The sequence below is a fragment of the Lepidochelys kempii genome, chromosome 5 (genome assembly GCF_965140265.1).
Source record: "Lepidochelys kempii isolate rLepKem1 chromosome 5, rLepKem1.hap2, whole genome shotgun sequence".
NCBI classification, from domain to species: Eukaryota; Metazoa; Chordata; order Testudines; family Cheloniidae; genus Lepidochelys; species Lepidochelys kempii.
Window position 1 is genome coordinate 86,219,478 of NC_133260.1, and position 16,286 is coordinate 86,235,763.

The following is a 16,286-nucleotide window of genomic DNA, read 5'->3' on the forward strand; positions in this document are numbered from 1 at the left end:
GAGGAACAGCGAGGGGTGGGGGGGGAATAAACATGGGGAAATAGTTTTACTCAGAACACACCTTTCAATGTTGAAATCCGACAGAGATAACAGTGACCAAAAGTGGTCACTATTGGACGGCTATACACTGGCCTATGAAATGAGATGCTGAGGTGCTCCCATCTTACGGCTTGTTTACACTGCCCCACATTTCGGACTTTGAGGCTGTGAATAACAATGCACAACAACTCCCCCGTGTGAATGCTGCAGGTATGAACTAAAAGGTCCCTAAGCTCACATTTCTTCTTCAAACAAGACCACATTAATGTGAACTAGAAACCCTTTAGTTTGCGCCCACATGGGGGAGTTACAGGATAGCACATTGGTGCACACTGCTGTACATACCCCTGCAGCCTGAACTGCGGGGCACTTTAGACATGCCCTTAGTGAACAGATTATCTCAGGCAAAAGCTACCATCCCAGTTTACACTACCTTGTTAGTAGAGAGGCCAGGGACTGGAGCATGGAGCATTGGTGAGCATAAAGATTATGCTGATCCTCCCACTGCAAGAGGTGACCCTTTCAAGCAAAGGTTGAAACACCTTGATATGAGTATTGCACTTCCACGGTCTGCGCTTTAATTGTTCAGCAGACAGAGAACTTCAGTTTCCCATGCTCTCGACCACAAAACAAGTTGAATCAGTAAGAGCCCAGAGATTCTAGGATTTTGATCCAGGCTGATCACTGAGTCACTTTGACCCGAGGCAAGTTATTCTATCTCCTTGTGCCTTACCAAACCCTGCTGGAAAACTGGATTCTTAACAAGCAGAAGTTCCCTAAAAAAGCCCAGGTGGCTGTCAAAGGGGTGCTTCCTTGGGTAAATAATTTCTTTTAAAAAGAACTTTGATCTGAGCATGACACTGCTGATACAACTCTGTCTAACAGATCTTTACGTAGGAATTGTGTAGTTATATTGTCATCATCAGAAAGACATTCTTTTTGGAAGATTTTGTTCTGTGTACAGTCAATGAATCAATTTAAACCATTTCTTATTCAAAAACCACTGTTGTATTGTTTTGTGGATCCGGGAGTCTACAGGCTGGGCAAACCTTAGTAGGGGTTAGCTGACAAGTGTCACTAGAGTCAATTTAGTATCGGCACAGTCCAAACCATTTCCTGTGCAGCACATGCACCAGCTTACAACATCCCTGAGCAGTTTTGTCTGTCTACTTGAGATGCCGGCACATGCTTGAGGGTTCACATCTGGATTCCCTCTGCTACAGCAACACTTGTGATGAATTACTCAAAACTGCATTCAAACCATCTACGTGGGAATTTACTATGGTGCTTAAATTTGGGTTTCAGTTCAGGCGAGGAGGGCCTTACCTTAGGAACCTCTGCAGCCCACAGTGCACACCCTCTGCAAACATCCATACACCACTTAAAGTGAAAGGAAAGCAACAGGTAGCCATTCGTGTTTCCCAGTACATCTCCCTTCATATAGCAGAGTGGTTGCTTTGAAATAATTTAAACAAAATGGAGAAGATGGAGAGTGTAAATCCCACTCTATCAGGGATTCACCCATCTACACATTTTTCTTTATGGCACTCAACAGCGAGACTTTTTAGGTCGCCCACATATTCATGCACCAAGTAACATCTAAAACCCTTCATCCACGCACAGTACAGATAACTGCTTGAGTTAACACTTTTCAACATCAGCAGTTGAAAAGCAACGCAGTCACACTATGAACAAAAGCAACACATCCTGCAATCTGACAGCTGCACCCACCAGTGTTGTGGAAAGGGGAATAGGAGGCTGAAAAAGGTTCCTTACTGATCAGATCCATGTGACCTAGACAAGCTCTCAACTATTCCTTATCACAAGAAAGCATCACTTCTTTTAGGTCTTGAGTTTTACTCCTTTCTACAGAGATCTGCTATTTCACGTTGTATTACCGTAAATCGAGATCAGAAATGAAAAAATAAACTGATATTTAAAATATATGTTGAAGACATTACATCATGTGAAGAATCTTTAGGTTTTGCCCATTTTGGATCTTTGTCTCACAGTCAAACACTGAAAATCACACATTTGGGCCTTCAGAGCTCATTTGTAAATCTGTAGTTTTCTATTTCCCATAGAAATGTACAAACTCCAATAAATGTCATTATTTTCTATCTAGGTATTTATTATGCACCCATCATTGTGGCATATGAATGGTAATTTTCTTCCCACAGTTTCCCAGGGAGTTTTCTAGATAAAAGGCCCAAAGGCGAAAATTCCTTCCAAAAATTTTACAGTTATGTGCAGGAGTAAATACAGATCATTTTACTTCTCTCCTTTGAAGTTTATACACAGAACAAGCTTTCAAAACGTACATGAAACAGCCTTTTAAAAGGGATACGATTAATCTTGGAAAGCAAAAAAACCCCAACCCTACTTTGGACCTGGTCCCAAAAGAAAAACATAACTTTTAGTCAAGTTTATATGGTAAAATTGGTGCTCTCTTTGTAGTGCCCAGGCTCTTGCACATATACACTACTGCCTTTTAGAAGAAAGAATGTTAAATCTATTCAGATATCTAGTGGCACACCTCAACAAGAGACTATAATGATGGTGACCAGATAGCAAATGTGAAAAAACAGGACAGGGGGTGGTGGATAATAGGCGCTTATATAAGAAAAAGTCCCCCAAAAAACGGGACTGTCCCTAAAAGTGTGACATCTGGTCACCCTAAATATAAAAAGCTCATTGCTGTTGACAGCTAAATAAGTTCTCCTTTAGCCCAACTGAATGAGACCCGTGGTTATGGAACTAGGTTCATGAGTTCTATTTTTCCATACTTCACATGCAGTTAAGATGTCCACAGATAGATCCTGCTTGGCTGTTAGACTGAACTCATGCAAATGATAGATATGCAAGGAAAAGCTTGGCCTTTACATGGGGAATAGGGGGAAGAGCAAACATTCAGTGCTGTGGTTCTTAGGTATGTCAGACCTACTGAAGGAATATGTTTTGTCCTTGTCCTCCTTGTCAAATAAATTGTTCTTCCCTTTCTAGCCTTTTATATATCCTAAAATATTGTTTTGAAATAAATTTTCCATGTCTATTATACACCACCTTATTTTGCTTCCTTATGCAGCATTTTGAAACAGAGTGAAATCCACTCCAGAATCAGTGGAAGAATGCACATCATTAGCACTGACTCTGTCAGTTCTTTCTTGGGTCATTTTATTGTTATTTTTCAATCAGTTATTTTAGTCTGGCTTCATATTTTCCCTCTTTAGGATTACTTTAGATTGCACCATGGACCACAATTTGGCACACGAAATCTGCCAGATTAAAATGAAACATGGTAATCTTCTGCAGCAATAATCTTCAATGATTACATACGCCACCTAGACCTGTTACAAAGACAATGTCCTCCAGTTAGGCCCTCATTCACCAAAGCACTTAAGCATGTGCTCAAATCTCATTGACTTCAATGGGACTTAAGCACATGTTTAAAAGTAAGCGTGTACTTATGTAGTTTGCTGAACTATGGATTGATATGCCAACACTACTAGTAGAATACATTTATTTTATTTATTCCAGATTCGAATTTCTGAGAGAATGGCTATTTGTATAGGCAACTTTCCATGTACCACAATGTTTTATACCCATTTCATTTCTGTTAATTTTCAAATGTCTGGTTTTATATTTCCCTGATCAGCCAGTTTTGACCATTTGCAGTGATGACATTACAAGAGAAAAGTGGGACAGAAGTATGAGTCATTTTTGCACAGCACAGATGACTGTTGCTGTTGGATCATATTAAAGAAGTTCTGTATTAAAATCACAAATGAGTTTGATTCCCCATAGTTTAAATTCCAGGGTATTACTAATTAAGAGGTCTCTTGGTTTTTGGTACTGTTTCTCTCCCTCTGTGTGTGAAACTTGCAAGCTGCTAATTGCATTAGTACATTCTAAGACAGAGTCTGTTCTCAAAGCAATTCTTTGTAATAACATCTACTCACACAGAAAGAAAAGGAGTACTTGTGGCACCTTAGTCTCTAAGGTGCCACAAGTACTCCTTTTCTTTTTGCGAATACAGACTAACACGGCTGTTACTCTGAAACATACTCACACAGAGAAAGACTCAAAGTAATACTCTGTAACAACAGAAACAACACCCAGAGAATCCCTGCCCTTTTGTTGTATTCATCTCGCTTTGTTAACAATTGTGATTAAAATTGAGATAGAGGATGTATGTGGATGGATGCTTGGTGTGGATAATAACTGAATGATCAGGGAGGTGCCAGCCTAAGAATCCAGTGTCCATGGGCTGAAGAAGGCGTCAAGTGGAAATAACCAGAGGACCCCCAGAGGGCAGACTGGAATCAACCCAACAGCCTCAAGAATGGGAGAACCAAAGAACAAGATAACATCTAGCAGCACGGAGCCATCAGGAATGTGCTATCTGCTGATTGATTCAGCAACAGCATGATGAAGGAATTCCCATAGACTGGCATAGGAAGAAATTCCTATAAAAATGGACTCTAGAAAGTGAGACCTTTGGGGTCTGATTCTGCAAACCAACTTCCAAAAGCATCAGATGAGCATCTGACAAGGCCCTGCTCCCTCCTCATGTCCATGCCACCTGGCCAGTGGCTTGACATGAGCAACTCTAAGGCTGGTAACTGTGATAACAACCTTGCAGAACCTCTGTGTGTGTGTGTGTGTGTATATGAATGAATGTGTGAATAAATATGAGATTGAGTGGAATGTTATAGCTATAACTAACTGCTTACTATGATTCTTTCTGTATTCACAATAAATGTGGTATTTTGCCTTTTCCCCTTTAATAAGATCCTGCTGGTTTTTATTTTACTGATATAACATTGCTAACTAGAAGATATATACACATAAATTAAACCCTAGAGGATGCTAACAGGTTGGTATCTGCAAACAGTAGAAGGATCCTGTGACAAACTGTATAATTCAATATAGACATGGTTTTGGTGATTAAATGTGATTGGCTTGTTGTGGCAAAAGGTGACAAAGAAATCAAGTCCTTGAAGATTTAGAAATTAATCCATGTTCCTCTCCATCAGTTGACATTGCCAAAAGGAGGGGGATGAGGAGAAAGAGTCACTGTTAGTCTTAGACATCCTAAAGAAACCAATTATATTCTAAATGTGTCTACTAAATGCATGGCAAAGAGATATCTTCTGAAAGATCAAATTACAGTATCGACAGGCAAATATTCCAGATAAGAATCTTATTAACATAATGGAGCACTATAATGTAACACTACTTCTCTCATTAAAAATCCTCACACAATATACACACAACAGCAACTCTTAAGAAGGAACTAAGAATACTTAGATGTGCAGTGGAGTTTCGGGGCATTGGAGGGTGAGGTGGGGGGGGGAATGAGCTCAGCTAATGAAAGATGAACAAGAGATTCACTGTAGACCTCAAACACTGATTTCACTTGCATTTGTATTGTTTACTTCATTAGTGAATCTAACACTCTTTTCCTCTGAGCTCTATGCTTTGCTTCTTTCCAAATGATATGTTCAGTGGTCACAAGAGAGCCTGCAGCACTGATTTGTTTGAACATAAATGCTAGTTCTTCTTCCTCAGAATTATATTATGGATCAACTCATAATGCTTGTATATCAGCATACAAATCCTGCCTTTTTTTGCTAGTGAAATGTGGTTGTAAATTGTGTAATAACTAGAGACTGTACAAGATTGCTTTACACGTGTTGTGCCGTAAATTGGCCCATAAATCAGCCCTTAATAAAGAGTAATATTCTGTCTAATCCCAGCAGAGCCTCACCTCACCTCAGTCAGTTTTTCGTTAATTTCCTTTTGAGTGAGTAATTATCTATCAATGACATTCATGCTACTGCATATAACTGTATCAGAAAACAGTATCATTCCTTCTCATCAAGAAAGAAAGCTGGCCACCAATTAATATTCATGGCATTTCACCATAGAAAAAAGGAAGAACAGTAGAAAAATTGCTAACAAATGCAAGACATACTTAAAGTTTAGGTTTAAAGCAAAAACAAAGGTGTAAAAAACCCATGATTTCAGGTATCACATGCAAATGAGTTTAGTCCCCTATCAATATATGAGGGAATGACACATATGGCTTCCTCTGTAGCCTCAATGCAAGTTATTCCTTTAACTTCTCTACGTATAGTAGGAGCTGTTGAAGAGAGTGTATTGCACTATGCTATTTCCCTTTACCCCATATTTCCTATACTTGGAACATGAAATACCATGACAAGCATAACGAACACAAGCAGGGGTGGTAATTATTTTTTTTTAAGGCACTCAACATACTGATGTGAGAATACAGTGGACCCCCACGGGTTAGGAGTCCATATACTTCTTTTTAATACTTCTTCTACTTCATCACAATTCTATTCCTGTTAACTCCCATCTGGATTTTAATTTGAGACTGGATTGGGGGACACACTGATTCAGCAGCCCATTTTACCACCCCCATTCAATGCATTATTCACTGGCCCCCTAAAAGAATCAAATTTTAAGTAGTGTAAGTCTTTCATTTACATATAGATGCATATATTGTATACAGAGTCAGGCAACCAAATGGCCATCTACCTTGCACTGAACGTGAAATCTAAATGAGGAGATACTCATTAGGCTACAACTGGTGTCTGTGCCATTAGGAGTTGCCCCATATTTCAGGCAACATAACTGTATAATACGTAAGGACTGGAAACATTTTCTATTAATGCCTTTTCAGTTTCTGATTGAACTGTTATTTCAAACTACATTCATCATTAACTGGTTCCAGAACAGTAGGTAGTGCTTGCATAAAGGCCTTTCCAAAAACTCATTCATAGCTCAGTATTCTTTAGAAGAGTAATAAACTATGAACTAACTGGTTAGACAGTGAAGATCAGAAGCAGGCTGCAGTATTGCCTAATATCACCTCAAGAACCCAGCTCTCAGAGCCTCTGACTCACAAAGAATACTTAATCACCTCATTGAACTAACATTGTTTTTCTACTCAGTATCTTTGGAGCTCGTTTCATGGCTTATTTTTGAGGACTAGATATGAACCCTGCCAGATTACATACTCTGAGGAGAAAACATCATTTCCTCCATTACAAGAAAATGAACCAGCAAGTTCAACAAATATTAAATATTACTCCCATCTAACTCCTTCCTGTTTATAGCATTGTAAATTTAGCTTTCCAAATATTCATGCATGTTTATGGTAACTGTGTACATTTCATTTAGAGAATGGGCTTGAGAGTCCTGCAGGCAAAGTGCCTCATTTTCTGTGAATTACCTCTTACCCTGACAGATGTGCTTAACAATCCTCATCCACATCCGCAGTTCATCCAGAATTGGGCTCATAAGGCCTAAAGGACAGATTCTCCTCTCCTACCAGTTTTGCATGGACTCTGCTGCATGTAACTCTGCTGAAGTCAAAGGTTTACACTGATGTACATGATGAAAATCAGACCCATAGTTTTATGTTCTAAATACTAGACACCAGCCTGCTTAGCATCTTTGTTTAACATGGCCACTTCACCTATATATCCACTGCCTTTCTACTCCTTCCCGCCACTCCTCTCCCCATTGCAAACACACAAAACACTGATATATTTTAGAAAGCCTGATTGTGAATTGGAGATGTTGACTCTCACTACGGTATTGGGGAAAAAAAATCTGGGGATAAGAAAACGGAGAGGAAGACTGTAAAGTGTAAAGAAACCCACTCGAAGCACAGACAAAAAGGGATTTCTTATGCATGGGCAAACAGTGCACCCGATTTAACAGCCATTTCATTTTCTGTTCAGATTTACGTGTAACATATCAAAGGAGACATCTGAAGGCACGCAATGCATAAATATTACTTTATTAAAGCAAGTATACTTCTGTTTTATCAATAAATATAAATTATGTGCTAATCACCAGAAAAATCTTGTGGTTGAGAAAAATACGTATTTTTTTTACCTGTACACATCTGCAAAAATAAAACATTTGCATAGATTTCACAGGGCTGCCCTTCTATCTGTCTGGAAGAGCCCTACAATACACAACTCTTGAATATTATTACGAATGCTTTGGTGGTCATACTAACTGTAGTAAACAAGACAACACGAATAAAATGGTAAGTGCATTTGTTCTGAACTATGTTAGCCTATTGGCATATTCTGCTTTCTATAGTTTGGAAAAAAATTAAATGGCTCCTAATCAATAACGCCCTTTGTTCTAACCAAAAAAGTTATAGTTTGGGAACTCTGCAAGTTCCCCCACAAGCTTCGTCTAACTGTCTTGCTTGTACCTCCCAATTTTTGTTCAGTTAGAAAAATTCTGAAAGACATCTGCCCCCTCGAGCCAGTTTCGGAAGCAGCTTAGCCCTCTTTCTTTGATCTGTTTCCTTCCCTTGTCAGTAATGACTTCTCCAGTTTGTTTCACAATCACCAGTTTGGGAATGGCCGTTATATTGTATTTCTTCTTCAAATCACTGGAAACAAAACACAAAGTTAAACATGCTGTTAGAAACATTTCAGGAAGCCATCATGTATTTTTAAAGGAGTAGTCTATGCAATACAAACTGAAAACACACACACAAGGGGTGAGATTCTGTGCGGCATCTCTTAGAGGTGCAAATACAGAACTTGCAACATAGGGAAAGCTTTAGCCCTCTTTGCACCCTCAAGATTCTGGGCTGCTCTGCAGCCCTGGAGGACCTAATCTAAGTTACAGCAGTTTCCCTTGGGCTTACATTTGGGCTGCAGTACTGCTTGGAGCTTCCATAAGCACGGCTTGCTCCGGTCTCACCCCAGCATGCCGTTGGCTTACAAGAGGATCCTCAGAAGGCAGCCCTCTTCCACAGCATACAGGCACGAGGGGAATTCTCCCTTAGCCAGAACAGTAATTCTTAGGACCTGTTGTGCTGCTCTGGCCCTTTTACTATTTTTGAAGTGGTTGGAACACTCAGGAGTTTTCATTCTCCAAGGTATAGTATAAATTAGCATTATACAATGATGGCTACTCCATTTCTTCTCACAAAGGGATATTAAACTGTGCCAATTCGTATTAATGAGACTTTAAATTCCTCATTGAAAAAAATTTCATAATCCTTCATCATAAGGAAAGACTGTACTCTAAAAAGTACCTAACATTAACCCAAAGTGACAGAATCTTTCAGTTTACACAGGAATTTAAGTGATACAACGATACAGACTGATGGCCAGCTGACCAAATCTGAGGAAATTGAAATCTAGTTACTACAATGTCCTTTTAACAAAAGAACAGAAAACCTACATTTCTAATATTCAGAGACACGGCAGATTTAGGGGTCCCTATAAATATATGCATTTTCACACAGGTGCCATCAAACTCCAGGAATAAAACTAGATTTGTGTGTGGATATTTTCTGACATGAAGGATTAACAGCCACAGTGATTAAGGCTGCCTCCCAATCCAGTTGAGGCTGGACATCCCCACCCCCTGATAAAATCAATGCTAGTTCCTTCTCCAGTGCAATTAATGTTGGTCCTCTCTTTCCCTCAATACAATCAGTGCTGGCTTGGCTCTTTGCTGCTACTGGCACCTGAAGGCTCTTTGCTTTGTTTTCTTTAAAGGAGTAACAAGGCGCCTATGAGGGAGGGAGCTGAGTTACCCAGGAGCCAATGGTTGTTTGTGGGTAGGGGAGAGCCAGGCCAGCATCAAGGCAAGGAGAGGTGGAGAAGAGACAAACTGCAGAGCAGTGCAGGAAGCCACTTACTCTGTGGAAATTGAAGCTCTGCAGAGCAGCGAGAGCAAGGAATGGTTCCACTTTGTAGAAAGAGACAAGGACGGAAGAGGGGAGCCTGCAGAGATCCTAAGCTCCACTGAGCAAAGACAGGAGATGGCAGAGACACTATGGCACTCCACAGCTCCTCAACAGCCCCATAATTTTAAATCACAAAAACGAAGACTGCATTACTTTGATTTAAGTTAAGGTTGCTAGTTAACGGTAAAGTTGGAACCTATATGTAACCATGGAACATCACAGTTAAAAACACATCTAATCATTTAATGTAATGGCAATGAACAGTTAAGTGAATGGAAAGAAATACTCAAGATATCCTCATGGAGGGTACCATCACTTAAGACAACTATATGCCTGTAAAATGCCATTTTATACACTCCAGGAACAAACATTTCTGTCAGCCATCTGCCCACCTTTTTTCTGCTGAACAGGCTTATTTATCATAACCTCAAATTTCTAATCTCTGGCACGAAATGAAAATGCAACACATACTACACATCAACTCTCTTCTCTCCTGGATAAAATAAATACAATTAAAAACAAAGTAATATGCTGGCATGATCTGATGACAGGGTACTTTGAAGTCTGTGACCTAGATATTTACAGTGTATTGCATAGAGGTATAGATGTGATCTCCTTCTAGATCAGGAGTGGGCAAACTTTTTGGCCTGAGGGCCACATCTGGGTACGGAAATTGTATGGCGGGCCAGGAATGCTCACGAAATTGGGGGTTGGGGTGCGGGGGGGAGGGCTCTGGGGTGGGGCCAGAAATGTGGAGTTGAGAGTGTGGGAGGGGGCTCCAGGCTGGGAGCAAGGGGATGGGATGTGGGAGGGGTGAGAGCTCCGGCGTGGGGCCAAGGAGCTCTGGGCTGGGGCTGAAGGGTTTCGAGTGCGGGAGGGGGCTCCAGAGGTTGGGCGGCAGGGGGGTGAGGGTTCCGGCTAGGGGTGTTGGTTCTGGGATGAGGCTGGGAGGTTTGGGGTGCAGGAGGGTGCTCTGGGCTGGGACCGAGGGGTTCGGAGAGCAGGACGTGGATCAGGGCTAGGGCTGGGGCAGGGGCATGGGAGGAAGTCAGGGGTGCAGGCTCGAGGCTGCGCTTACCTCAAGCAGCTCCTGGAAACAGCGGCATGTCCCCATTCCGGCTCCTATGCGGAGGCGTGGCCAGGTGGCTCTACGCGCTGCCCCGTCTGCAGGCACCGCCCTGCAGTTCCAGGAAGCAGCAGTATGTCCCCCCTCCAGCTCCTATGCAGAGGTGCATGGGCAGCCAGGGAGGCTGTGCACGCTGCCCCGTCTGCAGGCGCCACCCCTGCAGCTCCCATTGGCCACAGTTGCCAGCCAATGGGAGCTGCAGAGCCGGTGCTTGGGCGGGCGGGGGTGGGCAGCATGCAGAGCCCCCTGGCTGCTCCTACGCCTAGGAGCTGGAGAGGGGACATGCCTCTGCTTCTGGGAGCCATGTGGAGTGGGGCAAGCCCCCAACCCTGCTCCCTGGCAGGAGCTCAAGGACCAGATTAAAAGGTCTGACAGGCCAGACACGGCCTGTGGGCTGTAGTTTGCCCACCTGGTGTTCTAGACAGTGGGGTCTCCAATCCAAGTTGGGGAGGTGAATAAGGAAGATACAGTGAGATTTTCAACCTTCACAGAAAGGATGGTTGGGGCAGATAGGGATGTCTACCCCAAATTGGAATATCAGTGTGAGATCAGAGGTAACACAACCAATCACTTGGGGGCAGGAGCAGAACTGGGCGGGGATGAGGTGGTGGGAAAAGGCGGGAAGAAGCAGGGTGGAGGTGGGGCTTCTTACCGCCTTTTCCTTTAACTTACCTAGTAGTAACCTAGTATTACACAATGAATATATCATTGGTGTAATACTCTACATGATTTCAGCTCTCAGAATTCACTCCAATTTAAATTTCAATTACTTGTTATGCTTAAACCCTTCTAAATGTGGTGTCTTGTGGTATTGCTAGTTTAATACAGAAACATTAAAGCTCTCTGGAACTTTTAAAGAGAAAGACCTTAATTAGCCATGTTAGAGGCAAGAACTACTTTAGTTGTAGAATCTTGATGGAAACGGTGACTTGAAACAATCAGGTCAATTAATTAACTGCAGATAATATTTCCTTTGTTTAATAAATCAGCTACTTTGAAATGCAAAACATGTTTTGATAAACTTTTAAAAATGTATCCAGCACTTTTAAAGTAGTTTTATTTAATCAAAAATTTAAATGCTGGTTTTGTGCATTAATTGAATTTGAATTTCTATTCAAATAGATCTTGACACAAATCACAAGTAAAAAATTAATCTAATATATAAGAAATGCATCATTCACCATTTTCTGGCATAATAAAAATATAAAAATAAATAACCTGAATAAAAATAAATTAAGCTATACAATTGCTTAAACAAATATATATAGATGTAGTGTATCCTCCGGGCTAGCAAAAAGGAGGACCAAATTTAGCGTAAATGCTATATTCAGTTTAAATTATATGTTTTAATAGTTACCAATTAATGAGAATAAGCATTTCTTTAGGAAAATAACTACAAAAGTACAAATGCAAAACACAATTAAAATTGACTATTTAAAACAAGTTTTCCAGCTTTCTGATTTAAATCATGATTAAAATTGATTATTTAAATTGCTTTATTTAAATCAATGCACCCTGTCATGATAGGAGTAAGCCAACTAATCAAAGTAACATCAAGCATCAGACTTGCAAGCTAACTTTAAAAGATCACTGCCACACTCCAGCAAACTTTACAAAATGTTACCAAAGACTTCTTTAAAAACAACACTGAAATTTTTCTGAATTTCCTTTTTCTGGCCCCGTGTAACTAAACAGGTTAGTGCAGTCACAGTTCCACTGGGTGGAAAATTGCTACAACATGGAGCAGCAAAGATATACATTTCCAATGGATTATTTTTCATGGGAAATTTTTTTTTGTTTTTTTTTTTGTTTAAATTGACCTGGCTACTGTGGTACCTATGTCACTTTCCTCAGCTGATATAATTAGTTTAGAACCCTGTAAAGCACACCAGTTAAAATTTTTTTACCAAAATGCATTACCTTACATTTGTCTATATTGAACTTCATCATGCTGTCCAGTCACCTAGCTTGTTTATGTCTCTCTTCCATTCCTCTCACTGTTTAGCAGGCTAATGCTCAAACCACTGAGCTATCCCCTCCCCTCTTCTCTGGACTGGAATAATCTAAATAACTTCGTGTCACCTTCAAAGTTTGCTATCTCACTACTCACTCCCCTTTCCAGGCAGTTAATAAATATATAAAACAATACAGGACCCGCAGGGAAACCTTGAGGCACCTTGCTGTTAACCTTTTGCCATGATGAAAACTGATATTTTTTTCCCTAGAAACAAGGTGAGTGACCTTTTATTGCACCAACTTCTGGGATGATAGGTAGATGGGCGGATGAGCGAGACAAGCTAACTACACAGAGCTCTTCTTCAGGGGTCCTGGTACAACTGGAGTGCTGGAGCATCTACTCTTGTTCTCTATTTATGTGGAAGAATTGGGGGACAAAAGCAAACACTGGCCCGATCCAGCAGGATCCAGGTTTTGGATCTGGTGCTGGGGTGCCAGAGTGTAGTATGGTCTGGGTTTCATCGGTGCAAGTCAGAACAGGGACAGTTCTTCTAGAGTTCCACCTTAGAATTTGGGGAATTGGGGCCCAAGACTGGCTGGGATCCCGCAGGACCCAGGTGCCCGCTCTGGGGGTTTGCAGCAGGGGCGCCACCAGACTGTGCCGGGGTCTAGGTGCTTTGGGCGCTAGAGGCCCTTACACGTTCAGCCAGCGGAACTCGGGAGGCTGGGTGCAAACTTGGCACGTTCTAGCTTGGATTTAAACCCAGCCCGAAGCACCTGCGGTCTAGGGAATAGCAACGGCTCTGGTCCTGGCCATCCCACCCCCGGATCGCGTAGCTCCCCCAGGGCAGGGGGCTCCCAGCTTGCGGGTACCAGGCTGCTGCTGCTAACCTCCACGCGGCCTCTCGCCCCCCCACCCCCCACCCCCCGCACTCACTGCTTGTAGGGGTCGTGGAAGGGCAGCGCCAGCCAGTCCCCGTGCATGTCGTGCATGTACTCGGCCATCTCCTCGGGGCTGCGGTCGGACGAGACGAAGACGATCTCGAACGGGGCCGGCGGGCGGGCGCCCTCCAGCAGCTCGCTGTAGAAGTCGCACAGGACGGGGGTGAAGTCCCGGCACGGGGAGCACCAGCCGGCCGAGAAGTACAAGCCCACGATCTTGTTCTGCAAAACCTCCTCGGGATCCACGGCGTGCCCGTCCCGGGTGAGCAGGGGCCGCCCGCTGAACACGTCCACCATCCTGCCCCCGGAGCGCGGCGCCGGCCGGGGCGGGGCAGTCTAGGGGCAGGGCGCACGGCTAGGGCGGGCAACACTCTGCTCGCGGGGGCGAGGGCTTGGCTACGGCACGCGGGGGGCGTAGGCAGATTCCTTCCCGAGTGGCCGCGCCCGCGTCTCCCCGCCCAGGCACCGGCGCGGGGACTCGGCTCTGCACGGAAGGCGCCTGCCCGGTCCCTGTCCGCTCGCTTCTTCCCTGCTGCCGCCGGCCGGCCGGCCCCCTCCGAGCGCCTCAGGGCTAGTACGGGAGAGAGAAGAGAGCGCGCGCGTTGTTATCTGGCACCCGAGCGCGGGCGGGCCCCAGCCCTTCCCCCGGGGCGCAGGGAAGCGGGCCCAGAATGGTTTCGTCAGGAACCTGCCCCGCTCGGAAGCGCGCGCACAGCCGCGGGCCCGGCAGAAGCCGTCAGGGTCCCCGCGCAGCTCAGGCACAGAGCGAGAGCGGGAAGCACCAGACCCTGCCAGCCGCTGGCGGGACTCACGCCATATCATATCATAACATTCAGTTATGATATATCCCAGTTTTGAATCCCACATCAGACAGTCAAATACAAACTAGAGAAGAGGTGCCTATACTGAGAGGAGTAACTTTGCATCCAATCCAGGGTGCCTGTTCAAGCTGCACCTTTCAAATACCCATTCTTTTATTAGACTTTTACATCAATGTCCAGTCAATCACTCTCTTTTCTTCCCCCCAACCAAAGACAAAATGGAAGTTATGCCCCAAAGTTTCAATACTGAATGGGTGCCTAAAGTTAGGTGGCTAATTCTGAATTTGGGCACCTAAGCAAAAATGGCCTGATTTTGGTGAAAAGCAACCTGGTAAAACAAACACCTTAATAGGAACTGGAGGTGCTCAGTACCTTTGAAAAGCAGGCCACTTTTGTTTAGATGCCCAAATATGGAGGTGGGAGGCTAACTTTAGATCTCCAACACCTGACAACTTAGGCTCTAATTCCTAAAATTATATTAACAGTACACCATATTAAGTGTGACGTTTAATACATACAAAATTTAGTTTGGGGATTGGTCCTGCTTTGAGCAGGGGGTTGGACTAGATGACCTCCTGAGGTCCCTTCCAACCCCGATAGTCTATGATTCTATGAAAAGGAAATCAAAAGTTCTGGATCTCACAGGAAAGGTAATGCATAAAAATAAACACCATAAGTAGGAATACAACATATCAAAGTGGCCACAACTGCAGTCTTGCCTTTTCAAACAGATAACATTCTCACAACACTCCCCTATGATGGAAATGCTGTGGGGATGTTGTCTTTGCACATCTGTGCATATCAGATTTAGATTAAATCTCAGGAAAAACTTCCAAACTATAAGAACAGTAGGACAATAGAACAGACTGCCTAGGGAGGTTGTGGAAGCTCCTTCACTGGAAGTTCTAGGGTGACCAGACAGCAAGTGTGAAAAATCTGGATGGGGGGGTGGGGGGGGTAACAGGCACCTATATAAGGCAAAGCCCCAAATATCGGGACTGTCCCTATAAAATCAGGACATCTGGTCACCCTAGGATGTCCTCAAAAGGAGGCTGGATGATAGCCATCTGTCTTGGCTGGTTTAGACACAACAGATCCTGCATCTTGGCAGGGGGTTAGACTAGATGTGGTCTCTTCTAAGCCTTTGAATCTATAAGGGGGCTGAGCAGCAATTGCTAAATTTCTGCCATTTTCACATCCAAAATCTCAGCTGTTTTTCATTGAGTGTTTTTGCATTTTGCATTTATAAATTTACAACAATAGCTTTACTGATATGAGTTCTCCTCCCTAGCACAACAGGGTGTATCAAGGAAGTAGTTAGAATGACTGTCTAGTGTTATCGCCATTGCATCACTTCCTACCCTAGGGAGCACAGATGGATTTATTCAGTATTCTTTTGGTTTGACTGTAATATCTGTTTTGTTATTATTGTTAAATTTTCAGACGCAGGATGAATCTGTTTTCCAAAATAAAAAAAAAAACTTTTTGGATTCTAGGAGGTAATATTTTCTAAGAAGGACCTTGGCCAAGTTAAATAATTTTAAAACAAAGATTCTTTAGGGGCCCAATCATGTGGGAGAAAACGTGATAGATAATTTCTGTTTACTCTAAAGTGAAGAGATGGGTTTGCAGGGTATTCTTT

At 43.0% G+C, this 16,286-nt stretch overlaps 1 protein-coding gene across 1 annotated transcript; it reads right to left on the reverse strand.

Moving 5' to 3' along the window:
• Positions 1–7,890: 7,890 nt before the first annotated feature.
• NXNL2 (nucleoredoxin like 2) lies at positions 7,891–14,511 on the reverse strand. Its single transcript, XM_073346233.1, has 2 exons — positions 13,819–14,511; positions 7,891–8,485 (listed from the first exon to the last, which is right to left on the reverse strand). The coding sequence occupies exons 1-2, from the start codon at positions 14,118–14,120 to the stop codon at positions 8,317–8,319; spliced, it is 471 nt and encodes a 156-aa protein (XP_073202334.1). The 5' UTR covers positions 14,121–14,511; the 3' UTR covers positions 7,891–8,316.
• Between the last annotated feature and the right edge of the window lie 1,775 nt (positions 14,512–16,286).

Coding starts and splice junctions, on each gene's coding strand:
- NXNL2 (XM_073346233.1), bottom strand. CDS start 14,120: ATGGTGGACGTGTTCAGCGGGCGGCCCCTGCTCACCCGGGACGGGCAC. Junction 8,486..13,818: donor TTCCACGACCCCTACAAGCA/GTGAGTGCGGGG, acceptor TTTTGTTTCCAG/TGATTTGAAGAAGAAATACA.